The following is a 25876-nucleotide window of genomic DNA, read 5'->3' as shown; positions in this document are numbered from 1 at the left end:
ACGTCAACCCAAGCTGTGTGCGCCTCGAAGAACCTCAGGCATCGCCCCCACCGCAACAATGTATCAATTCCGCCCATTCGTACGGACAGCGTGGTGCAGGAAGCCCCTGCTGCTCCCTGGTCGCCGTTTCATCGCATCGCAGCAGGCGCAGTCTAGCAAACCCACCAATGAGTACCAGTCCCTATCCGCAGAATGGGAGGATCAAGAGCATACGCTGTCCAACTTCTCGGAGCTGCCGTTCAAAGACTTTGGGAAGAACCAGTTGATCCAGACCAATGAGGAGTTCAAGCGATCATTACGAGGCATATTGCGCCAGTTCCCACCTGTCACTTACGCTTTTGCCTATGGCTCCGGCGTCTTCCCTCAGTCTTCTGCGACAGCATCGCTCACAACCGAATCACCGCATCCGAACCCCCCCGAGGCGATACTAAAATGGCAGAAAGGCGGTGGAAAGATGATAGATTTCATTCTGACGCCGCGATACTCTCAGCATTTCCATTCACTCAATTTGCGCGAGCACCGGGACCACTACTCCTTCCTTGGATCACTGGGCTCAGGGGTGGTCAGCCATGTGCAAGACCGCTACGGTGCGGGCGTATACTTCAATCCATACATCACTGTCAACGGCACGATGATCAAGTACGGGGTTGTCAACTTCGAAACTCTCCTGCGCGATCTCACAGACTGGGACACGCTGTACCTCGCCGGTCGCCTACACAAGCCCTGCAAGATCCTCCACGAGGAGCCAAACATCCGTCTCGCAAACCAGCGCAATTTGTTGTCCGCTGTTCGATGCGCTCTCCTCCTCCTTCCTCCGACCTTCACCGAGAAGGAGCTATACTCCACAATCACAGGATTGAGCTATCAGGGCGACCCACGCATGCAGTATGGCAGCGAAAATCCCAAGAAGATCGACAACATCGTTACGCACCAAATCCGAAATTTCAGGTTGCTGTACCACGATCTCATTGTATCGCTGCCGAATATTATGTACGCCGACTTCCAGGCTGTTAGCAAGCCGGACTGGATGGACGACACCAAGCTGGACCTGAAGCTCACACAGGACATGAACCCCGAGCGACGCGCAAACATGGTGCGAAGATTGCCCAAGAAGTTCCGTGAGAAGATCTACTTCCTATACCGGGGCAAGTTTGGCATCTCCGGAAGCGAATACAAGCAGATGTTGGAAGCTAGTAAGGATGAAGATGCGAAGGGCGGTGTCAAGAAGCAAGTAGGCAGTGACTTCGACAAGCGAATTGCAGCCGAAAAGGATCTGCCCTTGATGGTCACAAAGGCAGTCAATCAAACCGTCAAGTGGCCATCCACCGTGCAAAGCATGAAGGGTCCACTCACTGCAGGGCCACAGAGGGCTTGGAGGTACCTGCAAGAAAAGCGTGCGAAGGGCAGGATGAAGTAAAATGGCCATGTCCAGGCAGCAGCAGCAAGAGTTGTATCGCACCCAAAACAGCCTCTTCAGGCAACTTTCCCTTTTGTACCATCACGAAAGCGCAAGCGAGCAAGCGAGCGTTATTTATAGACTTGTATTTGCATTGCATGCAGCCGCCGTTAGCAGCATGCGGGTCAGGCTTGAAAGAAGAGTTGAGCGAAATTCATTTCTTTGCTGGCTTAGAGGATGCATCCTTGTATCACCGCGCAATCGCACTTGTCTGCAACTGCCAACGACTTACTTTGTCATATGTCTTCACTGGTTGCTCGTGGCTCTCGAACTCACGAACAGGACGACTGGACGCAGACGTACAAGTAATTACGAACAATAGTGTGGTGTTCGAGGGCTGGCTGATTGGGTGTATATGGTGGCCCCTTGCTTCCCAACAAAGTCGAAAGAGTCCAGGACTGCTGGAAACACACGTGACCTTACTCAAAGCGAGGAACGTAGTGGTAAGGCGCATTGGGAGTTGTGCAAGGAGCTCGGCCACGCTCCTTCAGTCTCACTTCCACGCTGATTGAGGTGTCCAGCCTACATCGCAGACTTCCACATCAACACAGCTCCGAAAATTGATTGACCCGCCAGCTCGATATGCATACTCTCGTTAGCTGATTCTGCCTTAGACGGCGACTACATACGTTGGGAGGGGCGATGTTCGGCTCTGGTTGTGCACTAATTGTGGTTGCGAACCGGTCGGAATCCACGGAAAGCTCAATCAATTCTGTCCACGTACGCCAGAAACATCTGTTATCTCTCGGGCATGTGCGTGTGCGTTGCTTTCCGAGCCTTGTCTACGCGAATTTGTCAATGCAGCAAATCGTGCGACTTAGAGAGAACCATGTGCTTTCGCGATGAGTCTTACGTGGAAATGCAGCACCGACAAAGACCATACTATTTTAATCTTTCAATCTAGAATGTGTACATACCTTTTAGCATGGTGTTGAGGAGTTTCAAAGAGGTCAGGCTGTGGTTGCTGTTTCCTCTTTCTGGATACGATAAATTGAGAATAGAGCCATCCAATACACAGTAAAAGGCTTGAAAGAAATAATTGGAGCGATTTACCCCACGCTTAAGCTCTTGTTACGTGCTGTGAAATGGAACTGCAACGACTGGCTGGCTGCTACACGAGAAATATAGAAGTATGTAAGATCGAACTTGACGGATCTAATATCTATAAAGTTAGAGATGCCAATGTGCGAAGACCTACGACATCTTTGTTGTTGTAATGTCTCGCGCCCGGGTCTTGCCGTCTGACAGGTGTCGAGATCTACCGGTATCGTGGCTGAAGTCTACATTTTTTCAGGACCAACGAATAGGAGAAGGCTGACCGTTGATACGGGATGCCTGACAAGGTGTAAGTTTGGCCCCCAGCCCGAGCGCTAACGTTGTGCAACTCCATAATCTATCTCACTTCGTTCGTGAATCGAGTCTTTTCATCCTTTTCACCCCTCCTTCCAATGCGATTCGTGTTTACCTGTTCTGTAAGTCATTTACGAGTTTTTTGGTCTGCCTCAGACCATTGCTTCGCACGATGCGTCTACACGGCTTTTTGTTCATTGCAGCATTCGTTCCTCTCATCTCAGGGCAGTCAGGCAAACGTCGCTTCGGCAACGGCACATTACTACCAGACGTGCCAGAGTGGAATATCTATCGGCCTTGTCCCGGCGATGACGAGCCTACGACTATCTGCTGCGCGACAGCGTGTTCGAATCCACCATTCGGCAACATCTTGCTGGGTTTCACACAAGACGAGTGTCTGCCGAATGGACTGTGTCAGAATAGGACGACGACGAATGAAGGAACGCGAGTCACGATTTGGGTAAGTTGAGGTCATGTTCGATGAAAATGGAAGCAATTGCTGGTATCGTCCTGCGCGGTGCAGCATTCTTCTTCGCTCGACGAGCTCTTCAAAGGAAACCAGCACATTCGACCAAGGACATTTGAAGGGGTTAGTCATAGTCTCGGGAATTCCCGTACCAACTGCGTACCGGCTGGAAGTTCAGGTCTGTGCCGTTGGTACCCCTTGTAGACTCCGTTTCTAGGTACATAATCCACGCCATTGAACTCTCTCAAAGACATCATCTTATCAACATTGAGTTTGTAACAGTATTTTTTTAGTAGACTTAATGTCGTTACTCAAGATGTTTACCAGACGGATTCGCGAGCACATTGTTAGCCCCTCGGTAACGATGATGTCCTCAACTTGCGTGTACCACATTCTGCGATGCTCGCAGTAGCCCATCAGCTGCTTAGAACCATCTGTCTGCTCGATCATTTCGGTGTCGTCAGGGTAACACACAATGGCCAAAGATACGCAGCGGTACATAAAGTTCAGGACATCTTCGCGTATGCTCTGCTCCACGCTTCATGGGAGTGTCAAATCCGGACAACGTTCGTCCTGCGAAATGTTCAGACGAGGCCGCTTGAAGATGATGTTTGGGCTTTGACGCATCTGGTATACACAGCTGAACTGAGTAATGTCGTCGGAAAGAGGGTCTGTAGTTCCCAGCTTGTTCTGCTTGTGCTTTTGCTTCGTTCCTAACCTCTGCAACGCTCCGACTGACTAAGTGTGCAAGGACATCAGGTGCTTCGGTTTGGCAAAACTGATCGTCGAGTCAGATCGATCGACTCGTGGGACGAGCTCGTGGGATACCTGAATCTTGGACTCCGGCTGTGGAGAATCCAGAACATGCTGGATAATCATGTCGCGTAACTCGGATGGTATGGTCAGGAGGCGATTCGGTGGCATGGTGACGAAGGTTTGAACAATCGGCGCCTGTCGACGAATACGAGACGGGAATACGTAGAGAAGGTGCGTGGTAGATGTTCGCGATGGCACTTGACTGCGCAACGAGTTGAAAGGGTGAGGATAACCAGAAGTCTGGTTGCAGGGCATCAAAACCCCTCATCATGGCCCACGAACACTTCTCGAGGTCGCATAGACCCTGACGACTTCATTATTCTGCTGATATGACTCGACATCCTATGCAGAGAAGAGATGTGAACATGTATGCAATGGCGTTAGAGACCGCTGGCTTGACAAGGTGCTGTTTGGGGCAGCCTCGAGCAACAGTCGAGCGTGATATAGATACGAGGCAGACACCACGTATACAAGATCAATTTCATGTTGTGTTGAGAATTAGGCTTCGTTGTGCTGGTAATAGTTGTGAGTTGGTTGTGAGTTGGGTTGAATGTGCCTTTGTCGATGTGATAGGCGCTCTAGGCCGATGATCGCCGCTACCAACTGCCCCTGCGTCACCACCGGCCTACGCCCCACTGGCGCAGCTTTTCTGGGGTTGACACGCAAGAGCTACCGTCAGCTAGGCGGACAAGGCGGATAACAATGGCTGACTGCACTTCTCTTTAAGATCATCTTCCGCGTGCGCCCAGCGAGCACCGCGTCTTACCTCGTGTCGCTTCCTATTTGGTCCTTCTTTTTGCCTTGCATCTTTCTGAGCCTCGTACGCCTTCCAATCGCGACCTGCTCGCGGCTCTAAACGACTTTGGTTCCTGTGTCTGGTGCGGCTCAGGCGTCATGGGCGGCAGGTCTTCATCAGGATCGCTGGGCGGCATATCGATGAAGCATTTGTCCCTAGTCACGGTGTGCACTGCAGTTCAACATGCTCGTAGAATCGGTTACTAAGGCGTACACAGCTCACATTTCAGAACTCTGCCCTCATCCTGGTATGACGTCCCACGTGCCTCGGCATGCAGTCTCTACGCGACTCGGCGCACACCTTCTCAATCAGATATGTGCGAACATAGCACCTCACAAAATGGACATCAGCGCGCCAGGAACGATGACTGACGTGCGACTAGATTATGCACTACTCGCGCGTCATGCCTGTTGTTGGCGGGCAGAGATATCACACGAGCACAAGCGTGTTCCTGAACGAGGTCATAAAGCTGGGGATAAGCTTGACAATGGTATGCTTCCCGTATACGAATCTCCTCTACGATAACTTGCGCTGATGAAGATATGCGGGCTCTCTATGACATGTCGAAGACTCTACCCTCGAACACGACCGTCGCAACCCTATTCCATGCCCTAACGACCGCAATGTTCACGAACGAGAGCTGGAGGCTCGCAGTACCGGCTCTTCTTTACACCTTGCAGAACACACTGCAGTATGTGGCAGTCAGCAATCTGGATGCAGCGACGTTCCAGGTTACATATCAACTTAAGATCTTGACTACAGCCATGTTCAGCGTCCTGATGCTGGGCAGAAGCTTGTCGTCGCGCAAGTGGTTGTCGCTGCTGGTTCTGGTGATTGGTGTGTCAATTGTGCAGCTACCAGGGTATACCGCTGAACCTGCCACGATGGAGTCGCTGCGAGATCCTGATTCTAAGGTCTGGCCACGATCGCTCGAAGGGCTACGAGATCTTGGAAGCCATGCCGCTGCGCGCTTGACGAGGCGGTCCGGGTCATACGAGGGCATCAAAGAAGATCGAGGCATGGTAGCTCCGGAGATGAACAGCTCTGTTGGCCTGGCTGCGGTGCTTGTGGCCTGCGCATTATCAGGACTCGCTGGCGTCTCTTTCGAGAAGACACTGAAAGAGTCGACAAGTAAGAACACATCACTTTGGGTACGCAACTGTCAGTTGTCATTCTGGTCGCTGTTTCCTGCACTCTTCTTGGGCGTCTTCTGGAAGGATGGCGAGATCATCGCAAAGACTGGCTTCTTTGCAGGATACAACTGGGTCGTATGGGCAGCCATCATCTTCCAAGCTATGGGCGGCGTCATCGTTGCGCTTGTCATTAAGTACGCAGACAACATTGCTAAGAACTTTGCTACGAGCATTTCCATTATTATCAGCTGCGTCGTAAGCGTGGCGTTGTTCGACTTTAAAGTCACTGGATCGGTAAGCCCACTCTCGCCTCAAGTTAGTCTGGCCAGCGCTCACAGACGCGCAGTTCTTCATTGGTACATTAGTCGTCCTCTTTGCAACCTATCTGTACACCAAGCCAGAGCTCGGTCACCGTCAGGGGCCAGTGAACATTGTCAGCTTCGAAAAAACAACAGTCGACCGCAGGCCATCTTCGTTCGAACATGAGAAGAGTGGTACAAGAACACGAGGCGACAGCACTTCGAGATCGGCCACGCCTTCAGTGGAGAGGAAATCTGGGAAGCGAAATTCGTGAGCTGGAAACGAGTATAAGCTTCGCTATTTCCAGGCTGGCATCAAAGCTATCACTCCAAGGTGAGGCGTACCTCCAAAAGGCCCAGGATGTGGCCAGCAGGTCCCAGTATGCGTCCACAGCACATGCAGGACGGCACTGTCACGCCTCCGTGTACGTCATCGCGCAGTACAAGGTAGCATCTGAGCCCAACAAAGCTCCTGGGGCTGTTGCTGTAGACTCTGCCGGTGTACACAGAAGAGGAGTTATGTACAGAGCACTAGAGCAAGCAGAATGGATACCTGTTGTATCTATCGCCTCAATAAAGAACGTGCGCTCATAATGCGCACTGCTTGGGCAGTTGCGCACTCGGTTCAGTCGCGCATTAGGTGACGCGTGAGGTCGCGACTTCCTTCTTCGTGGCCTCTTTCGTCTCGACCCCACACTTGTTGCTCACCTCAGGCTTCATTCGTCCTTCGTTACAGTTCTCGTTTGCTTCACTCTTTCCGGGTCAACGTTCTTACGTCGTACGCTACGGTCAATCAATTCGTGTCGTCGGAGGTGCATTGACGTTGTGCCTGGCACGATCATCGCGCTCTCACCATGGATGAGCGCTACTACTCAACACAGGGAATGCGTCAACAAGGGCCTTCACGGCCACAGTATAACGTGCTTCAGCCACAGTTCGTGCAAGCACCAAGACCAATTGCACCGAGAGAGCGTTACCGTGCTGCACAGTATAATCACCCTATGTATGACACGGTGGAAGACGACGACTATGGGCAGAGTGCACCGCTTGACTCCTTTGGTATGCGCCAAGCAGTAAATTGATGATACTAGACTAATGACCTACAGACGAGCGTATGCTTCAGCAACATTACGACAACCGGCAGCATCAGGCGGTACAGGGCCGAGCGCGGCTATCTTTGGCTCCTGCCTCGTCCAGGTTCCTCGGCGGTGAGGTGATTGAGAAGGAGCGACCACAGCCGCGAACGCAACGCATGTACCAAGAGACGTATGATGAAAATGGTACGGTCAGCTGCTAGGTGAAACAGCGTAAACTGACATAATCAGATCAGCAAGTCTACCCTGAGAATGCCGTTCATGGGTCGTTGAGTGAGTTACATGTAGCCAGCGTATGAGTTTCGGGTGTTGATTATCGCAGGTCGCTTCGCGTACAATACCAACCAACCTCTCGAGTCGAGTTCTGATGTCCCACTGTGTGCTTCATCAAGCCCCGCGTTGAATGCTGGTAGAAGGCGAGCTGGACAGTATGAGCTTGCTGCCTCTCAACAAACGTCTCAACTTCAACCCCTCGGAGACATACCACCTCCGCCTACAGTCGACCGCAGGGGAGACGTCGAATACCGCCGTGAAGATGACGAGCTCCTCGCTGGACCGCCACGGCGGGATGTCGGCCGCCCATTCCAGCAGGTCACAAAAGCGAAATCCAAGCCAAATCCGACCAGTCTATCACATGCGCCACCCACTGTGCAAGGTATCCCTCTCGTGCCTGTCTCCGCTCTTCCAGATCGCCTTCGGACAGTGTTTCCATTCCCAACGTTCAATGCCGTTCAGTCCAAATGCTTTGACCAGGTGTTCAAATCGAACAACAACTTTGTCCTATCATCGCCCACCGGCAGCGGTAAGACTGCGATTTTGGAGCTTGCTATCTGTCGGGCTGTCGCGACGAATTCTACGGGCCAGTACAAAGTTGTTTATCAAGCTCCGACCAGGGCGCTATGTTCTGAGCGACAACGAGATTGGGACAAGAAGTTCACTCAGATTGGTCTGAAGTGTGCGGAGCTCACCGGTGACAGCGACGCCTCAGATCTTCGCAATGTGCAGAGCGCGAACATCATCATCACCACACCTGAGAAGTGGGACAGCATGACCAGAAAGTGGAAAGACCACGAGAAGCTCATGAAGCTTATCAAACTGTTTCTCATCGACGAAGTCCATATCTTGAACGAAGATCGCGGCGCTGTCCTCGAGGTTGTAGTGTCACGCATGAAGTCTATCGGTACAGATGTCCGTTTTGTCGCACTTTCAGCAACTATTCCGAACTTTCAAGACGTGGCGGCTTGGTTGGGCAAGAACTCTGCAGAGGCATACGTTCCTGCCTCCAATGAGAGATTTGGAGAAGAGTTTCGCCCAGTCAAGTTGAGAAAGCATGTCTGTGGATACGTCTGCAACAGCAATGACTTTGTTTTCGAGAAGCAGCTCAATGCGAAGTTACCCGAGATCATCACCAAATATTCAGAGCGAAAGCCGATGATGATCTTTTGCGCAACGAGAAAGTCATGTGTCACTACCGCAAGGCTCATAGCAAACTGGTGGGGCTCGAGAAATGGCCGAGACCGTCTTTGGGATACTCCATCACAAGCTTTACATGTCCAGGAGAAGGAACTTCGCGATCTCGTTGCTTCAGGGGTCGCATTTCACCACGCTGGCCTCGACTCCGACGATCGACTGAAGGTAGAGAAAGGCTTCTTGCAAGGAGACATCAACGTAATTTGCTGCACTTCAACGTTGGCGGTCGGAGTAAATCTGCCATGCCATCTTGTCATCATCAAGAACACCATGTCGTGGACCCAGGAAGGACTGCAAGAATATTCGGACCTTGAGATGATGCAGATGCTTGGTCGCGCTGGACGGCCTCAGTTTGACGATAGCGCAGTCGCAGTTATCATGACACGACAGACCAAAGTTCGGCGCTATGAAACTCTGGTCACGGGTCAAGAGATTTTGGAGAGCAAGCTGCACCTCAACCTCATTGACCACATGAACGCCGAGATCGGGCTTGGAACAATCCGAGACCTGGACTCGGCTAGGAAGTGGCTTACCGGCACGTTTCTCTACGTTCGACTACAGCAAAACTCCGTATTCTACAAGCTCGAAGGCTCTCGGAGTGGCCAAGATATCCTGGAACAAGTGGACGACATCTGCTTCCGCGATATTGCCCTTCTGCGGGAGCATAATCTGACCACCTGTGAAGATAACTTCCGTTGCACCGAGTTCGGTCACGCTATGGCACGATACTATGTTCACTTCGAGACGATGAAGGGATTCATGGGTCTTCAACCCAAATCAACACTATCGGAGATCGTAAGTCATGTACCATGAGTTCTTCGAATACACCTACTAACCCGCCATTTTGCAGCTTTCAGCGATAGCTCAAGCCACTGAATTTTCGAAGATTCGCTTTCGTCAGGGTGAAAAGAGTCTTTACAAGACGTTGAACAAGTCACCATCTATCCGCTTTCCAATACCTGTAAACCTTGACTTGCCAGCTCAAAAAGTTTCACTAATCGTCCAATCAGTCCTTGGCCACGCGGACATCTGCTGGGCTGGCGACATGCAAAAGCACAGACAACAATATCACCAAGAGGTCGCTATGATATTCAAGTCCATTAACAGTCTGATCAGATGCATTATTGACTGTCAGATATGCTTGGGAGATTCGGTGAGTATCCACAGTGCATTGATGCTGGAGCGCTGTTTAGGTTCCAAAGCTTGGGATGACAGCCCATTACAGATGGTGCAAGTTCCCAACATCGGCGCTGTTGCCGTTCGAAAGCTTGTGAATGCTGGCATTCGAGGCATCGAGGATCTCGAAGCTACAGACGCGCGACGCATCGAGACGATTGTTGGTAGAAACCCACCCTTCGGTCTCAAAGTCCTGGATGTCTTGAAGTCGTTCCCCAAACTTCGCATGTCCCTCCACATTCAGCCCTCCTCGGTGAGTCTTTAGTTGTCAAGGCACTCAAGTCCCTACTAACCATCGAGAAAGGTTACGAAGACCCCCGAAGGTGTCAAGATCCAAGTCAAGGCTGACATTGGCTTCATCAACGAGATGCCTCCGGACAGGTTCGGCAACAAGTTGATCTATGTTTGCATGCTGGCGGAAACTTCTGACGGTCATAAAGTTCACTTCGTTAGGATCAAGTGAGTCTCTTACGCTGTCACTAGTATGTTGTGCTGACAAACTCAGTGGTCCCAAACTCGGTGCAGGCCAGAGCCTAGTGTTTCCGGCGCTGTTGACAAGTCCTGACCAAAAGATCAATTGCTATCTCATGTGTGAAGGCATTGGTGAGGATTTTGTCTGCCTCTTAGACCTATACTGACTTCATATAGCGGGTAGCATGCGAGACGCGACTGTTGCGCCAAAAATCGCTCCGTCACTGTTTCCACAGCAGGTTTCAAAGGTAGTGGAGCCTGCACCGACCCACAAGCCAAACATGTCCAGGCGTCGCATCGAGAATGCTCCAATACAACGGAAGAAATCGGTTGCTAGCGACGACTTCGGAGATGCTGACATTGATGATGATGCTTTAGTCAAAGCTACTTGCGAAGACCTTGACTTTGAGCACATTGACAACTTTGCGGACCCAACAGATGCAATCACTCGCAGCAACACCGCCCAGAACAGACCAGCGAAGGAAAAGGGTCGAGCAAAAACTCCAGCAACTACTCACGAGGATGATGACAGTGCTACACCTGTTCAGCTTCCTAACGGCAGGTGGTCATGCAATCACAAATGCAAAGACAAGGATGCCTGCAAGCACTACTGTTGCAAGCACGGTATGGACAGACCGCCGAAGAAAGCTGCACCAAGGCGTGTTCCAACAGATGACCAGCAAGACCTACCACCGACTAAAATCTCAACGCAGCGAGACAACAAGACGCAGATCAAGCCACAACTCCAAGCTTCAAAACGAAAGACCTCTGTTACGATCGAGGAGCTGGATCTGACTCAACAAGAGAAGAAGAGGAAGACTGAGTACGCCATCAGCGGACCGCGCGACTATCGCGACTTGTACAATTTACACAAGAACGTGCAGAAGAAAGACATGCCATATTCGCTTCACTCAGTCATGCACAAGAAGCCCGCATACTGTTATGGCGAAGGTGGAGAGCACCAGCTATCATTCCTCAGTCAGCCATCTGCTGCGCAACCCAAGACTTCGAGCGAGTACGGCGACCTTCAGCTCGATGAGTTTGCTCCCGAGTTCACTGCTTTCCAAAACGAACCGGCATACTCCGATGAGTTGACTTCACTACACTTCTCAGGCAAAGTACCAGTGACCTCCCGCGGCTCAGAAACTTTCGGTGATGACGACTCGATGTTCGGCGAAGCCATCGTTGGTCTCGCAGACTCTCAAGATCTGCAACGAGCGAAAGCGATGGGTACCTCAGGCATGCGGAATGGTGAGGCACGAGATGCTATAGGCGTTGCAGAAGAGTTCGCCGACATGGATTTTCCTGTGGATATCGACTTCGCTGCCAATGGGGAGGTGAGCTCTGACCTGCCAAAGCAGATGTCAGGCGCAATGTCACATCAAGACCGTCACTCAAAGTCACCCAAGACTCGAGCTCCGATCTTCGAAGCAACAAGCAGTCCCGAGCAGCGTAGACACTTCAAGCCAGCGAAGTCGATGCTTCGAGATCATGAACTACAGCAGGGCAAATCTGCGCCTCAGCAGTCCGCTTCAGCCTTGGATGACGAGCCTGAAGAAGAGGACGTATACAGCGACTTGCTGAACTTGCTCGATATGCCGCCGGCCAACGACAAGGAGAACGACGCCAACAAGCAGACTTCTGCCACCTACAAAGCTTTGGCACAGCCTCTTCCGGTCAAGGAAGAAGAGCCGAAGCAGGTCCTAGAAGCTTTCAAGGATCTCCAACCATGGCTGCTTCAGGAGTTTGGCGACATCGTGGAACTTGTGGACGAATGACCAGATCATCTTTACAGTATTCGTGATGGCATGCTAGGAATAGGTGAGGACTAGAAGGATATGTGGCAAAACCAACTACCATGACTGGGGAAATGACCGAACATCTAAAGCAGTAGTCATTATCTCGCCATTATATACTTTATAGACGATGCAACATATAATGCAAACGAATCTCCGCCATGCCGTCTTCCCGTGTGTACTTCGCCGATCGTGTTCACCTTCGGACCATTACAGCGACAGCCCTTATTACTCTTATACCTCGTATAGCGACATCCTCACACGTCTGCCTCAGAAGTTCGTGCAGTACTTGCCAAATTTGCGGTCTCCAAGCGGCTGAGGAAACACCTCACCATCGAGCAGCTGGAACAGATCCCATTCTCCAGCACTACCCTCGGTCTTGAAATTCCAGAAGATCCAGCCTTGCGTACGGGCCTCGAATGCGTCCAGCTGAACCTCGATATACCTGCGCACACTGTCCTTCCAGTCCTGAGACCACGAGTCGACTCGTCCAGATTTGCCGCTGCAGGAGCCGATGTAGGACGCGCCGGCGAAACTACCTTCCATGCGCGAGCCAGATGCGAAGCCGTTGAGGTGCTTGGCGCAGTCGGTAAGGGCGCCAGACCATTCACCGACAATCGTCCACTTGTCGGATGTGGCGTAGCTGTTGACCTGTCACAGATACCGTTAGCAATGTGTCTTGAATGACAACTAGGGGAGTGACTTACAGCATTGCACGCCATCCCCAAGTGCTGTTCCACGCCCATAGCAACAAGCCCAGCGTCGAAGATCTGATACTGATGGTGATCGACGATGACGCCTTGTGCATTGTCTTGAGGCGTGAGGAAGCCGTTCATCCAGCTCGGATCGAAGAACCCATCGTGCAATGTGATCGGTGTATCGCTGATCTCGCGAAGATTGTAGTACGCATCGCGATAGAACTGGCTGACCGTATCCTGCGGAACCATTGCCAGGAATGGCTCGTTGACAGGCTGAATAGCAACAACGACATCTTGCATATCCGGCTTCGCGTACTTCTCGTTGATGATCTTGAGCGTCTGATGTGTATACGCGAGACTGTCCGCATCGCCCCAACCTGGGTTCGCCAACTTCTGGCCACTGTGGTCGAACCCGTTCTGGCTCTTCGGTGCGCCGTGCAAGTCAATGACGACTTTCAGTCCGGTCTCGCGTGCCCAGGTGATGGCTTTGTCGAGGTAGGGTGCTGCGCCTTGAGTGAAGGGACCCCAAGGCTCAACGTAGGACCAGTAGCCGATGGGGATGCGTACCACGTTGAAGCCGGAGTCGCGAATCTTTTGGAAGTCCTGGAGAGAGACGAAGGTATCCCAGTGGGGCTTTAGGGTATCGTAGCAGCCTTGCTTTCCGAGTTTCTCGCAAAGGGTCCATTCGTCGATGACGGGATAGTCGGGGGTACTGTGAGACTCGAAGATGGAAGGTGTGATGAATCTGTACCAGAATGTTAGCCCTTGACGCGTGATGGTGGTTGGTAGACCGACGGTTCGAGGACCAGCCATCCTCCTAGGTTGACACCGCGAACTTTCGTGCCGCCCCAATTGAAGTCGACGCCTCTCTTGCTCGGTGTGCTATGTGAAATCAGTACCCTATATTGGTCTTCGCAAGCAGAGGTAAACACACCTTGACGGCGCTGCATCGACAACAGCACTCGCAGCAGCCAAGAAGACCGGTAACGAGTTTTGTACCCGCATGCTTGATTGAATGTCTGACTGTTGTGTGGTGGCAAGGTTGGTGAGCGTGAAAAAAGTGTCGGTTTGGAGGAAGGTCCAAAAAAAGTAGGGTCGGAGTTGAGGGCAAGGTGAGCTGATGTTATGGTGTTAAGAGGCTTGCGTCGAGAACGAGCCTAGGTATCTAGCTTGTACCTGGGCGCGAGGGGTAGTAACCTTGAACAGTTGAACGTGCCTGCACACAGTGGAACGTTTGGAAAGTAGTTGTGTGACTAAGAAGTCGCGCCTGCTGGGATTTGTATCTCATTGAAGCCATCGCGCCCCAGCACCGTTGTGCACGACAGTGGCACATGTTCCCTCGCGGCTTCCTAGCTATTTCCATCTTGCCGAATCTCCTAATCCCGACTCCAACGTTTAAGACGCCGTGACAAAGATATTGATAGATGAACCAGGATAATGGGAAGTCGTGTTGCAGTGTTTACGGACTAAGTTGGCCTAGGAAGTACGGCGTGCTGATGGAACGCAAGCCACATCTTGCGCTAGATGGGCCCCATGAACAATCGAAGCATGCGAAAAAGTATTGAATTTGTACCAAAAAACAACGTGCGCCTTCAGAGGTTGCGGATGAGCGATGCTTAGTGATACAACCGTGTGGTGTGTTGGGGCTGGGAGTACGAGGTGCGGGACGACGCCACGCCAGCCTCGCGTTGGTGTATCTCAGAATCTTGGCCCACCTCCAACAACGGTGCTGACGCCTCCGCCGTGAGGATGATTGATCTTCGTATCCAAGATGTGAGCCCCCACGCCGATCCAACGGTTGACACGGTGCGGGTGGCATATAGGATGAAAGTGTCGACTGCTACCCGTGGACAATTCTTCCGCTTCAATAACAGGCTTCGGTGAGACAAACATGGATCGAAGTCCGAGCAGGCAGTTGAGACAAAATCCTGGCAGCTTGCATATGGCAGTCTCGGATATTTCGCGTGCCAGTTGCGAGTTGCAACGAATAGTGCGTTCGTTGATGAAGCTTTTCAGTCCATGAAGCCCACGGTCTCGTCCATGATAGCAGCGAAGCTTTTCGTTTCCCGATGCTGTCCACTGGTAACGGGCGGAAACTGTGACATCCTAGTACGGAACTCTTCAGACTTCCGAATAGCTAGACTGAGATCTCTGACTCGAACATTAGCTCTCTGATGGCACACGCCGCAAGATGAGTGGTACCTACTCAACATGCCCTCTCAACAAGTAGCCTGAGCGCTCCATAGCAACAGCGAGCTCTTCCTGGTGATTGTCCAAGAGACTTGTGTTGGGCACAACAATCAAAGGGACCTGATAGCGGAGAGCCTCGAGGATGGATCCAGATCCAGCATGTGATATTACGAGGCCTTTGGCCTGTTGCACTAGTCTGAGTTGTGCCTGTAGGCCATCTGGATTGAAGTCGATGCCGTCGATGACGATTTGACCCTGCACGTGAGCTCGAGCGATGCTGGAGGCTTTGGTAAAGACATCCTTGGCTGATCCGTGCTGCACCAGGAGATGCGTGAATCCGCTCTCCAGCAATGCTTCCAGTGATGAAGGACTCAGGACGGATTCAATGAGTGCCGTGAATGGTGCTGTTGCGCCGGTAGTGACGAAGCACAGCTTCGACTCGGGCGTCCATTCCCAGGCCGTGGCCATCTTGGTTCTAACTCGGATGTCACGGCGCAAGACCAGAGGACATGGACAAAATCAAGTCAAGCGTTCTGCCAAACCTCGGGTTCAGATGTTCGCGGGGGGCGAGATGCAGGGCGGAGGTCGGACGCAACCGCCTCGCATTGGCTCGGGGCACAGACGCCAAGCATCGGCCGGGGGTGCGACTCGACGAAAAGTTCACGACGCCAACACCCATCTCCAGCAGCATGGCGTCAGTAACACGGAGGCTGCTGCTGCAATCGCGGCGCAGTCCGTCTTCGGTATCGTCGCGATCGACACCGAAATACACATGCCAATGGCAGCGGCCACTGTCCACAACGCCCAGTCGGTCCGCAAGAGGAGAGAGAGAAGACGGCGCTCGTGAACCGGCAGCGCCTGCGAAACCCGTCCTGGAATCCACATGGGCGAACACGCCGGACAAGACGAAGGCTCAGCTGCAGAAGCTTGTAGAGGACCTGAAGCAAATGGACGCGGGGGTGGTTGAGGATGCTGTGCGCAAGGGCAAGCAGGGCATCCCCATCGCGAGCGACTTTGAGCTGGACAAGGACGAAGACTTTGACCTCGTAGAAGACGATCCCTTCCGTGTCAAGACTGGTTTCTGGGCTGAAGGAGAAGAGTCAATGGGACCCGATGAGGACTACTTTGGCGACGACATCACGAGTCACGGACACGGAGAGTTGCAGAAGCACAGGGAGCTGAGGGAGTACGCGCGGTTAATCGCGTGGGAACTGCCCCTTCTGAGCCGTACGTCGACCACTACCCAACCTTTCAGTATGCACCAGGAAATGCACCAGGAAACTAACACGCACCAGAACTCGCCCGCCCCTTCGAACCCCCCACAGCATCCACCCCCTTCCGCTTCCGCTACACCTCCTACCTCGGCGAGTCACACCCGGCAGCCAACAAAGTCGTCGTCGAGTTCTCGCCCTCCGACCTCGGTCTGACGCCCACCCAGCGCTCCAAACTCATCAAGCTCTCCGGGCCACGCTACAACCCGTCCTCCGACCTGATCAAGCTCTCCACCGAGCAGTTCGACACCCAAACGCAAAACAAGCGCTTCCTAGGCGAAACCATCCAGACGCTGATCTCCGAAGCCAAAGACGCCACGGATACGTTCGAAGACGTGCCGTTCGACTTCCGCCACCACAAGCCGAAGGTGCGGTACGAGTTCCCGAAGGAGTGGGTCTTGACAGAGGAGAGGAAGAAGCATCTTGCGGAGAAGCGGGCGGAGGCAGCGAGGTTGCAGGATTCGAGGAAGGGGAATGGGCAGCTGATTGACGGCAAGACGGTGATTGACACGAGTCTGCCGTTTTTGGAGCAGGCGGAGCCGGTGCTTGTTGAGGCGCCGAGGAGGAAGTAGGATCGAGGGATCGATGGATAGGTGGGCACGTGTGTGGATCGATGGATTGATGGATCGATGGATTGATGGATCGATGGATCGATGGATAGGTGGGCATGTGTGTGGATTAGTTGTGTATCATACCAAGATGAAGCCATGTATGTGTGGCGCGCATAGCATAAGAGGCAAGCATGTAGCATTATTCAGATTCTCAATGTCCAATGTTCTGTCGACATGGGTATTATCCAGCTCAGCATTAAACCATGTCCCAAGGGTATCTATCCGACCCGATTACGCCGTTTTCCCCAGGTAGTGATACAAAGCAAACGTGTCATAGCAGCGAGTTATCCTGCTGGAGGTGGGGGTGCTGCTGCTGCCGCCGCCGCCGCTGCTGCTGCTGCGGCGCTGGGCCGGTTCTTCTTGCGAGCACCCTTGGTCTCGCCCTCCCCAGTCTCTCGTTTGCGCTTTGCAGGCCTACTGCTTCCACCCTTGGGTCGGTACGCTGTGTCGTCTGGGTCATATCCACCCTTCTTTCCCTTGCCTTCGCCCCCTGGTGCTGCTGAGTCTTCACCGTCGTGGTCTTCCTTTGGCCCTGGTGTGCCACCCATGTTCGACTGGCGACTTTTCTTGCTGCCACCCTTGGGCGCGGCCTTCTCGGACATGGTGTCGTGGTGTGGGGCGTCCTTGTCTTGGAGGAAGACTTGGGGTTGGTTCTTACGCAGCCAGCTGTAGACACTATCAGGGTTGCGGATGGTAAGTTCCTTTTCGCTCAGTGGCGGTTGTGAAGGGCCGAGGTGGAGCGTGCGGGTGTGATGGTGTGAAGGGTCAAAGGACGGGTCGTCGAGGAGATGGTCGAGCGTGAGAAGATACTCTTCTTCGTGCTGAGGGGACATGTAGCCTGGTGCATGTTCGCTCAGGTCTATGCCATCAGGAAGCGTGCTATGGTCTGTAAGGGTGGTGTGGGGAACGCTGGCTTCGAGGCTGGCCAGGGACTTCTGCACCTGCTGGACAGCTTGCGCACTGTGCAGCTGGTCGGCTTGCTGTGTGTATTGGTCTGCTGTGATAGCGCCGCTGTTGAGCTGTCCCCGCAGCTCTTGTAACCGTTGCTGCGCTAGTTCTGCGCTGAGACTGGGCTCCACAGCCGATGCCTTCACTCCATCAGCACTCGGTACCATCCTGGGGGGTTAGACTACATACTGCTGTGTTCGCGCTAGACAAGTCGAATCGCAGACGCGCCGAAACGCGTGGCTGGTTGTTGAAGTCGAGCAGCGCATCGAGTAGCTGGTCGTTCTCCGCCTGCAACCGGCGCGCGGTGCCCATGGCCTTCCACTCCTCCATGATCAGGCCGTTGCTCTGGTTCATGGCTTCGTCGAACCTGATGCGCATCTTGCGGTACTTCCGCCTGCACGTTGCATTAGCTGCCAGATTCCAGCAAGCTCCCTGCGCATCCCCTACCTCCACGACCGCTTGGCGGGCGGCTTCGCTGCTGCATCCGCGGTAGGCTCTGGCGGCGGGGCGTGCTGGGTGGTGGCCGCTACCGGCTGGGGCGCCTCGGTCGCCATGCTCTCGAAGACGTGGGTGTGGTGAAGGTGAAGGTGTGGCGGTGTGGACGACGCACACGGAGCTGTGTTGCACGCCGAGTGATGTCGGAGTCTGGGTCGCGGCACGAGATGTGGCCGTGCGCAAGTAGCTTCGGGGTCGTCCTTTCCAGGCACGTTACCCTCTTCCTCACAGGAGAGATCCCGCTGCTGCCTTCCCTTCCTCCAGCACTCTTCTGCTACACTCGCCGCCCGTTGGAGAGCATCGTCATTCCGATATCCTTCGCCGCCATTCGCTCACGTCGACCCACCCGGTACCTCCGGCAATCCGCCCAACCGCGCTACGTAGTTCATACACAGTAAGACCCTGAACGCCCGCCACGCCCGGCTGCCCTGTTGACAGTGGCAGAGGTACCTCGCTGCAAGTACCCCCACGCGAGCAGCCCCCTCCTATCCGTACCCCCAGCCAACCTCCCACCACCGCCAAACTGTCGCCCATACTCCTCAATCGCACCTCGCGCCTGAGCTTCGCTGGCGACCCGCGGCCCCACCGACTGAGCCCCGACCGCCCCTCCTCGTACAGCGGCAACAACATGTCCCTCGACGCAAAGGAGGCTCGGAGGCGGCGTAGCAGTAGTCTTGTCTACAAAGAGCCACCCGAGTCCCTGGAGCAGCTGAGCGACCAGGCTGCTCTGCCCAACCTCAACGCTGAGTGGGTGAATGCGAAGGGTGAGTGCACCAATCCGAGCCTGGCACCGCACGCACATGGCAGTTCGTGCATACGAGCAACATACGAGCAGCACACGAGCAACATGCGAGCAACATACGAGCAACATGGCTGACTTGAAGAACGCAGGCGCATGGGCAATCCACTTCGTCCTCATCTTCATCGGCAAGATCCTCTTCGACATCATCCCAGGAATGTCACAGGAGACATCCTGGACGCTTGTCAATCTTTCGTACATGGCGGGATCCTACCTCATGTTCCACTACGTACGCGGTGTACCCTTCGACTTCAACTCAGGCGCCTACGACAACCTCAACATGTGGGAGCAGATCGACAACGGCGACCAGTACACGCCGGCGAAGAAGTTCCTGCTTTTCGTGCCCATCGCATTATTTCTTGTTAGCACACATTACACACATTACGATAGCACGTATTTCATTGTCAACTGCTTGGCCACGATAGCTGTGGTCATTCCCAAGCTGCCCTCGGTATGCCACCCACGAATCGTCTGTATACGCATGCTAACGCCCAACAGCTGCATCGGTTACGAGTTTCCTTCTTCAACTCTCCCCCGGACGACATATAGCCGCATCGTTTCTTCAGATTTGCATTCGTTCGGTTGGATTCGTACCATGTATTTCTAATCACATCATCCGCATATACGCGGACAGACTGAGTTGCATTATCGGCGGACGGGGCGTTTGGGGCCTGCTTCATTGCGAAAAATGGCGCTTTGATACAAAAGGTGGCAATCACGCAGTCACGTGCTATACATGCAGCGACTTTATAATATAAATGCATATGCTCATTGAGATTCTCGGTCAGGTAGATTCTCGGTCAGGTAGATTCTCGATCAGGTAGATTCTCGATCAGGTATCATCTGCGCGAACAGCCCCGAACATGAAGTCTAACGGTTACTACAGAACGATCCATGTTCGTGCATGGTATTTGACCCAATCGAGCGGAACGTTTACTAGCGTGGCTTCCGTATCGGGATATGCCGTCATCGATAGTCCCATGATCGCCATTCTGCAAGAATGCCTTCATTGCTTGTGCATGCACCTTTGACCTTCCCTCACCGTCCGTCAAGTGCTCCTCTACCGTCATGATGATAGCGACCTGAAGTTTCGTCTAGCTTCGTTTTTGCAAATCGCGTTGGCCTTCAGGCTCCCTGTTCTTGCAACTGCCTGTACATTCTGTTCTCTACTACGCATTCTTACAGCTACCCAACAATCGGAGACCCTACCACGATGTGGTCGCAACTCGAGCCCACGGGGCCGCACCTGTCGTACCTGGTCCTTACATTGTTTCTGATAATGTACGCACTCTTCTCGCTCATGATCAGGGACAGACTACATCTATCTGAACCACCGCTGGCAACTGTCTTCGGAATCCTCGTAGGACCTCGCGGCCTGGCATGGCTGAAGCCGTACGATTGGGGCTTTCAAGACCCGGTCATCCAGGAGTTCACGCGCATTGTTGTCGGTGTCCAATGTTTTGCTGTCGGTCTGGAGCTACCAAATGGCTATGTGAAGAAGAAATGGAAGGCACTTCTGGTCCTTCTTGGACCTGTCATGACCTTTGGCTGGCTCATAGGCGCACTGTTCATCATACTCATCTTCAACACCGACTTTGCATCCGCATTGACTATATCAGCCTGCCTTACACCAACGGATCCCGTCCTCGCAGCCTCAGTGCTATCCAATAGTCAGTTCAGTACACGAGTGCCGAAGCGTATTAGAGATCTTTTGAGCGCAGAAAGTGGTGTGAACGATGGCGTATCGTTTCCGTTCTTGTTCTTGGGCCTCAACATCCTGACGAAGGCTTCACGTGGCGAGATCTTCAAGGAGTGGTTCCTTATCACGGTGCTGTACCAATGCACAGTCGGTGTTATCCTTGGGATCACCGTTGGTCATGTGTTCAACTGGCTGTATCATATCTCTCACAAGCGCGAGATGATGGGCCAAGCATCTTACCTGGCGTTCTACCTGCTTTTGGCCGTCTTCTCCATCGGACTAGCGTCGACACTCGGAGTCGACGACTTCCTTGTCGCGTTCTGCGCTGGTCGAGGCTTCGCACACGGCGGCAACTCTCCGACAGCAGACACACGACTCCCAGTCGTGATCGATTTGATGCTCAACTCGGCACTGTTCGTCTTCTTCGGCGCCATGATCCCATGGGAATCGTTTCACAAGCTCGACTCAATTACCCCTGGCAAACTGCTCGGCGTACTAGCACTTATCCTTATCTTCCGCCGCATACCCGTCGTCTTTACGTTCTACAAGGCCAAACTGCTTCCCAACGTCCGCACAACGACCGAAGCCTTGTTCATCGGTCACTTCGGACCCATGGGTGTCGGCGCACTCTTCCTGGCAATCGAAGCGCGCGCTCAGCTCGAGACAGACACGTCGCTGCCGCTACCGCATCCACCTGATGACCTGGACCCTAAGCGACAAAGGGCCATCACCCTGATCTGGCCGATCGTGTGCTTCATCGTCCTGGGCAGCACACTGCTCCACGGTCTTAGTACGCTTGCGATCAGTCTTGGTGATCACTTCTCGCGCAAGAAGGGTGAGAGGGCGCCGCTTATCGGAGGCGAGAGGGAGGGGTTGCATGGTATGATTTTCGATGAAGAAAATATAGGGACGGATGAGGAGCAGGGGAATGAGGAGGACGAAGAAGCGGAGGATAGAGGGTATTACAGGGCTCGCGAGAGTATGAGAGAATAGAGGCGGGAGGCATACAGCATGGTCTACACCATGGTTAGAGGTAGATACTGCACCATTAGACAGCGTTGAAAGACAAGACTCCTGAACACCTCAGCCCCCACCGTTCCCGGCATTCTCTCCAGCACCAATGATAAGATCAATAAGCGTATGCCTCTTCTCCTTCTCCGCATTCACCATACACAACACTGTAGCCACAATCACCTGATACAAAACTCCCCCTTTCAATCTCGCAATCTTATCCTCCTCATCCCCATCCCCATCGACTCCTTTCTCCTCCCCTAGCACCTCTTTGACAAGTAAACCCGGCACACAATCTTGCACAAATCTCAACACAACGCTGTCGAAGATTTCAAGCGCTCCGCTCTTCTCCGTGGCGATCGAGGATGTGTACTTTGCCAAACAGACTTCTCTCATCCCGTCCTCTTTCCCTGCGTGTGGTTTGGAGTTGAAGGGGATCTGAGCGACGAGCTTGAGATGGCAGAATCTTAGCAACCATCCGCACCTTCTCCCCTCACTCACCGTCCCCGTACCTTTCCACTGGAACTCAATCCCTCTGTACTGGAAGGTGTAGCACCGCGTTTGCCGGCTCAGCGGTGTTGTCCAGCGGAGGTAGACTACCTCATCGGCTTTTACTTTCTCTCTAGTTCTCCCTTCTCCATGCTTGTTTTCGATGTCGGGGTCGTCGAACGATATACCAGCTTTGCGGTTGGAGCGGATTGTATGGACGTAGCTCTTCCCCGTCTCGCCCCAGAGTCTCCACCCCCTTACCTTATACCCCTTGAGCATCCTCCCGTCACCATGAGCCTCGTTGCGCTGTAGGGTCTTCTTGTCGCCACCGTTGTGTTGATAGGAGACCACGCCGCGCGGATCGATGACACCAGATATAGCAAGTGAGGGACCGAGTTGGATTTTGTAGGAGCGCCAGAACCAGCCTCCGTGCACCAGCGCCACGGGCCTACTCGGCGCATATCTCTCACTTCCTACATATAAGACTGAAGGAGGGAGGTGAAAGGACACATATGGGGTGTGTAGGAAGTAACTCCCCTCCTCCGCTTGCACTGGTTCTGTTGAGACCGGAAGTGGGGGAGGGCCGGGAGGTGTCAGCGAGGATGGAGAGACTCGGTTTGTTTCACGCAGCTTCTTCGCTTCCTTTTTTGCTATACGCCGCGCTTTTTGCTGTTTTGGGGAGGGACCCCAGCGCCGCTCTTGGGAGGGGGAGAGGGTGGGGGTGATTAGTTTGTGGCCGCAAGTGGGTTCGAAGTAGATGTGAAGAGCCGTCCGGCTGGGACCAGTAGTTGCTGGTGTGGTGTCTTCGAGCTCATCTTTGTCTGCTGGAAGCCGAGTGATGTCGATTTTGATGGAATCAGATGGCTTTATGAATGTCTTGTCGTCCGGCTCCTGTGTTGCGATCAAGGCGGTTTTGGGGTGGACGATAGCCGTCATTCTGTCGGATACACCATCGCTGTCAATCCTGTAAGAGTAGGTCCACTTAGGAAAGATTATTAGGGTTCTTGTGCTGTGCTTGAGACTGGGGTAGGCTTCACGGGGTCAGGTGCCAAGGCAGCTCAGCCTCCACGATGCACATCGCTTTGCTCGCATTGTGTGGTGCACCAATCAGCTGTCGAACGTGGTTTGATGACTGGATACTGAGCGAATCGATGCAACAATCTTGTCAACGGTGAGGCAGAAATGAGGCAGAAATGAGGCAGATTCTTCCGATTGTAAGATGCCGCGTTCACACATGTGCCTGGTGCTTGTAGGATTACAGCCTTAGATCTGTTGGGATATGGAGACCTTGATTTCCATCAGTGCCGTGTCCATATCCATATATCTTGCATTGATCTTTCGAACGTCTCGGGACTTGCATTACAATAGCATGTTGCACTAAGCTCCTTCTCCAAAAAGCAGAGTGCATCTACTGGCTCTCCAACACTCGTTTCGCGCCATCAGCGATGCGCTTGACCTCGTCGTGCCCCTTCTTGACAACCTCTTCCATGCGCTTCTTCGCCTTCTGAATGTCATCAGGGCGCACCTCCCTGTTGAGCTCGTACTTCCTGATCAGCTTGTTGTGGTCCTGTCGTGCGCGCTGAACCATGGCATCGGCCTTCTCGGATGTCTTCTTCGCAGACTCGATCGCGTCTCGTCGTGTGTCGCCAGTCGGCGGTGGGAGAGGGACTTGGATGGTAAGAGGGTTGTTCTGCTCTGGCGCAAGAGGTGTGAGGGAGTGTGGCGAGGCGGCGATGGCGCTCATTATGTGTTTGATGTGCTGTGAGATCTTAGTCTTGGGCTGCCTTGTTGTGGTGGTTACATACTGCATCATCTCCACAGATGACGTTCAGGACTCTCCCTCTTGGAACTACCTGCGCAATGTCACCCAGTCTGACAGTCTCTTTGCCCTGTCCTGCGGTGCCGAGCTGCACCTTCAAGCTCTCGACGATATCTGGGTTCAACCTTCCTCCACTTCGTAGCTGAGCCAGATCGTGTGTGAGCTTCTCAATCGCCTTCAGTATGGAAGCCTCAAGCTCTGACATGTCGTAGATCTCGTCGGTCGGTGTAGGTTCGCCGGTCTGGCCAACAGGCGGGCTCGAGTCAGTCTTCGCATGGGACTTGTTGGCTTTTCCAGCCTTCTTCCACAGCGGCGGGTACTTGGAGAAGCTCCTTAACTTTGGGCCACATAGCGTTGTAGAGGCATGGAAAGCGCAACTGGTGGTGTGAGCTACTGAAGCTGTCGAACGATCGGTTTAGAGCTCACAGATTACGGCATGGCAACTCAATTGCTTTTGAAGAAGCAATTAGTGAGCTTCTTGAGCTCAGTCGTAGGGCTATACGTGGTGCTAGTGTTTGCGACATTGTGTTGGTGTTGCTCAAGAACATCTGATGGCAACTGCGATGGAATCGCGTTAACGCGCATGGGCCAGGCTCCACTTTCCACACGCGACAGGGACGTCATCACATGAAAACGAACAGTTGAAACCATCATCACCCTACCTATGAGATCGCCAGCATGAGAGTCGATAGACGCGCATACTATCGTTCCTTCAAGAGGTATCACCGATTGGGATCCCAAACTCCTCATTGAACATTGCTTCAACAAGACAGAGCTCTACGGCCGTACCTGCGCCCTCTTTGACCGGAATGATCAACTTCAAAAGGCTCTGAACTCGGTGTTTGGTGCTCAGGAGAGCCTTGCTGATCCTCAGACGTGGGGGACTTCGGGCTCGGGACCCCAGATCCTTGAAGCCTTGTGCCACGCTCGGAGAAATGCAACACTTCGCCTTCCTGCCCCCATTCAGGCGCCTTGTCCTTGCACGACCATGACTGCTTACCTCAGACACAAATTGGAAGACCAGTGAGTGTTTACCTTTTGCAACGCTGACCGGAGAATTGTTTGATCGGTGGATGGGTGGCTCTGGTGGGTTGCAGTCAAGGCATCCCACCCACATCCCACAAGCCACCGCCGATCTCCAGCGGTCGAAGGTCTCCGCGAAGCTACAAAACTCGACTGCTTGACATTTTGCACATTCGAAACATTGATACGGTCGGTGACCTGGACGAGGGCAGCATGTTGAACTTGATCGCTTTTACTAAATACAATATGTGGCCGCCAATACGTGCATTTGCTGCCAAAGGGAGGCGGGAAGAAAAGCGCAGATCTTCACTGCGGTGAGCATCATGACAGCTTCGCCATGGCCAACAGGCCGCCCTCATCACATCAGTCGCCGAGCCACCCATACTATTGGGCCGTTTCTCTTACTACTTCACAGGGTACGCGACTTGCAACGTCAGCCCTGGAGCGTCGTGCGTTGGATTGAACGAACATAACCCCCGACACCGACACTTTCTGAGTCC

The 25876-nt window shown here is 53.3% G+C and overlaps 11 protein-coding genes across 11 annotated transcripts; 6 read left to right on the top strand and 5 right to left on the bottom strand.

Moving 5' to 3' along the window:
• The first annotated feature begins 51 nt into the window (after positions 1-51).
• Positions 52-1597, top strand: BU25DRAFT_449573 (mitochondrial import protein mmp37). The gene has a single exon (XM_033709646.1). The coding sequence runs from the start codon at positions 59-61 to the stop codon at positions 1415-1417; it is 1359 nt and encodes a 452-aa protein (XP_033560462.1). The 5' UTR covers positions 52-58; the 3' UTR covers positions 1418-1597.
• Positions 1598-4788: 3191 nt separating this feature from the next.
• Positions 4789-6603, top strand: BU25DRAFT_412092 (nucleotide-sugar transporter). The gene is made up of 5 exons (XM_033706714.1): positions 4789-5048; positions 5102-5131; positions 5267-5374; positions 5433-6311; positions 6364-6603. The coding sequence occupies exons 1-5, from the start codon at positions 4983-4985 to the stop codon at positions 6589-6591; spliced, it is 1311 nt and encodes a 436-aa protein (XP_033560461.1). The 5' UTR covers positions 4789-4982; the 3' UTR covers positions 6592-6603.
• A 567-nt stretch (positions 6604-7170) lies between these two features.
• On the top strand, positions 7171-12349 carry BU25DRAFT_492387 (ATP-dependent DNA helicase MER3; the record flags this gene model as incomplete). The annotated part of the gene is made up of 8 exons (XM_033711634.1): positions 7171-7375; positions 7423-7596; positions 7642-7683; positions 7733-9675; positions 9731-10309; positions 10361-10515; positions 10562-10659; positions 10705-12349. The coding sequence occupies 8 exons, from the start codon at positions 7171-7173 to the stop codon at positions 12303-12305; spliced, it is 4797 nt and encodes a 1598-aa protein (XP_033560460.1). The 3' UTR covers positions 12306-12349.
• Positions 12350-12593: 244 nt separating this feature from the next.
• Positions 12594-14026, bottom strand: BU25DRAFT_344427 (glycoside hydrolase family 5 protein; the record flags this gene model as incomplete). Its single annotated transcript, XM_033703000.1, has 4 exons — positions 12594-12974; positions 13031-13766; positions 13817-13903; positions 13956-14026. 4 exons carry the CDS (start codon positions 14024-14026, stop codon positions 12594-12596), a joined length of 1275 nt encoding a protein of 424 aa, XP_033560459.1.
• A 1007-nt stretch (positions 14027-15033) lies between these two features.
• BU25DRAFT_344547 (glycosyltransferase family 1 protein) lies at positions 15034-15679 on the bottom strand (the record flags this gene model as incomplete). The annotated part of the gene is made up of 2 exons (XM_033703003.1): positions 15034-15172; positions 15228-15679. The coding sequence occupies 2 exons, from the start codon at positions 15677-15679 to the stop codon at positions 15034-15036; spliced, it is 591 nt and encodes a 196-aa protein (XP_033560458.1).
• Positions 15680-15883: 204 nt separating this feature from the next.
• On the top strand, positions 15884-17220 carry BU25DRAFT_492385 (uncharacterized protein). Its single transcript, XM_033711633.1, has 2 exons — positions 15884-16438; positions 16507-17220. Exons 1-2 carry the CDS (start codon positions 15901-15903, stop codon positions 17052-17054), a joined length of 1086 nt encoding a protein of 361 aa, XP_033560457.1. The 5' UTR covers positions 15884-15900; the 3' UTR covers positions 17055-17220.
• Positions 17221-17377: 157 nt separating this feature from the next.
• Positions 17378-18794, bottom strand: BU25DRAFT_395774 (uncharacterized protein; the record flags this gene model as incomplete). Its single annotated transcript, XM_033704800.1, has 3 exons — positions 18489-18794; positions 18227-18435; positions 17378-18186 (listed from the first exon to the last, which is right to left on the bottom strand). The coding sequence occupies exons 1-3, from the start codon at positions 18593-18595 to the stop codon at positions 17378-17380; spliced, it is 1125 nt and encodes a 374-aa protein (XP_033560456.1). The 5' UTR covers positions 18596-18794.
• A 370-nt stretch (positions 18795-19164) lies between these two features.
• Positions 19165-19884, top strand: BU25DRAFT_344296 (Orm1 type endoplasmic reticulum protein; the record flags this gene model as incomplete). The annotated part of the gene is made up of 3 exons (XM_033702996.1): positions 19165-19300; positions 19428-19786; positions 19834-19884. 3 exons carry the CDS (start codon positions 19165-19167, stop codon positions 19882-19884), a joined length of 546 nt encoding a protein of 181 aa, XP_033560455.1.
• Positions 19885-20139: 255 nt separating this feature from the next.
• On the top strand, positions 20140-22439 carry BU25DRAFT_412086 (Na/H antiporter-like protein). The gene is made up of 2 exons (XM_033706713.1): positions 20140-20171; positions 20222-22439. The coding sequence occupies exon 2, from the start codon at positions 20549-20551 to the stop codon at positions 22025-22027; it is 1479 nt and encodes a 492-aa protein (XP_033560454.1). The 5' UTR covers positions 20140-20171; positions 20222-20548; the 3' UTR covers positions 22028-22439.
• Positions 22073-23604, bottom strand: BU25DRAFT_104302 (uncharacterized protein). The gene has a single exon (XM_033700269.1). The coding sequence runs from the start codon at positions 23468-23470 to the stop codon at positions 22118-22120; it is 1353 nt and encodes a 450-aa protein (XP_033560453.1). The 5' UTR covers positions 23471-23604; the 3' UTR covers positions 22073-22117.
• A 338-nt stretch (positions 23605-23942) lies between these two features.
• BU25DRAFT_440966 (ribosome recycling factor) lies at positions 23943-24895 on the bottom strand (the record flags this gene model as incomplete). Its single annotated transcript, XM_033709208.1, has 3 exons — positions 24780-24895; positions 24340-24730; positions 23943-24293 (listed from the first exon to the last, which is right to left on the bottom strand). Exons 1-3 carry the CDS (start codon positions 24875-24877, stop codon positions 23943-23945), a joined length of 840 nt encoding a protein of 279 aa, XP_033560452.1. The 5' UTR covers positions 24878-24895.
• Between the last annotated feature and the right edge of the window lie 981 nt (positions 24896-25876).

The sequence above is a fragment of the Macroventuria anomochaeta genome, assembly GCF_010093625.1.
Source record: "Macroventuria anomochaeta strain CBS 525.71 unplaced genomic scaffold BU25scaffold_22, whole genome shotgun sequence".
Classification (NCBI taxonomy): Eukaryota; Fungi; Ascomycota; class Dothideomycetes; order Pleosporales; family Didymellaceae; genus Macroventuria; species Macroventuria anomochaeta.
Note: the sequence above shows the minus strand (reverse complement) of the source record. Positions and strands in the feature narration are given on the sequence as shown.

Excerpts from the sequence above, each read along its gene's own strand:
- BU25DRAFT_412086 (XM_033706713.1), top strand. The coding sequence starts at position 20,549 with ATGTGGTCGCAACTCGAGCCCACGGGGCCGCACCTGTCGTACCTGGTC.
- BU25DRAFT_412092 (XM_033706714.1), top strand. The coding sequence starts at position 4,983 with ATGGGCGGCAGGTCTTCATCAGGATCGCTGGGCGGCATATCGATGAAG. Across the intron at positions 5,049-5,101 it reads AGCATTTGTCCCTAGTCACG|CTCACATTTCAGAACTCTGC; the intron begins GTGTGCACTGCA and ends AGGCGTACACAG. Across the intron at positions 6,312-6,363 it reads ACTTTAAAGTCACTGGATCG|TTCTTCATTGGTACATTAGT; the intron begins GTAAGCCCACTC and ends ACAGACGCGCAG.
- BU25DRAFT_492385 (XM_033711633.1), top strand. The coding sequence starts at position 15,901 with ATGGCGTCAGTAACACGGAGGCTGCTGCTGCAATCGCGGCGCAGTCCG. Across the intron at positions 16,439-16,506 it reads GGAACTGCCCCTTCTGAGCC|AACTCGCCCGCCCCTTCGAA; the intron begins GTACGTCGACCA and ends AACACGCACCAG.
- BU25DRAFT_449573 (XM_033709646.1), top strand. The coding sequence starts at position 59 with ATGTATCAATTCCGCCCATTCGTACGGACAGCGTGGTGCAGGAAGCCC.
- BU25DRAFT_104302 (XM_033700269.1), bottom strand. The coding sequence starts at position 23,470 with ATGACGGCTATCGTCCACCCCAAAACCGCCTTGATCGCAACACAGGAG.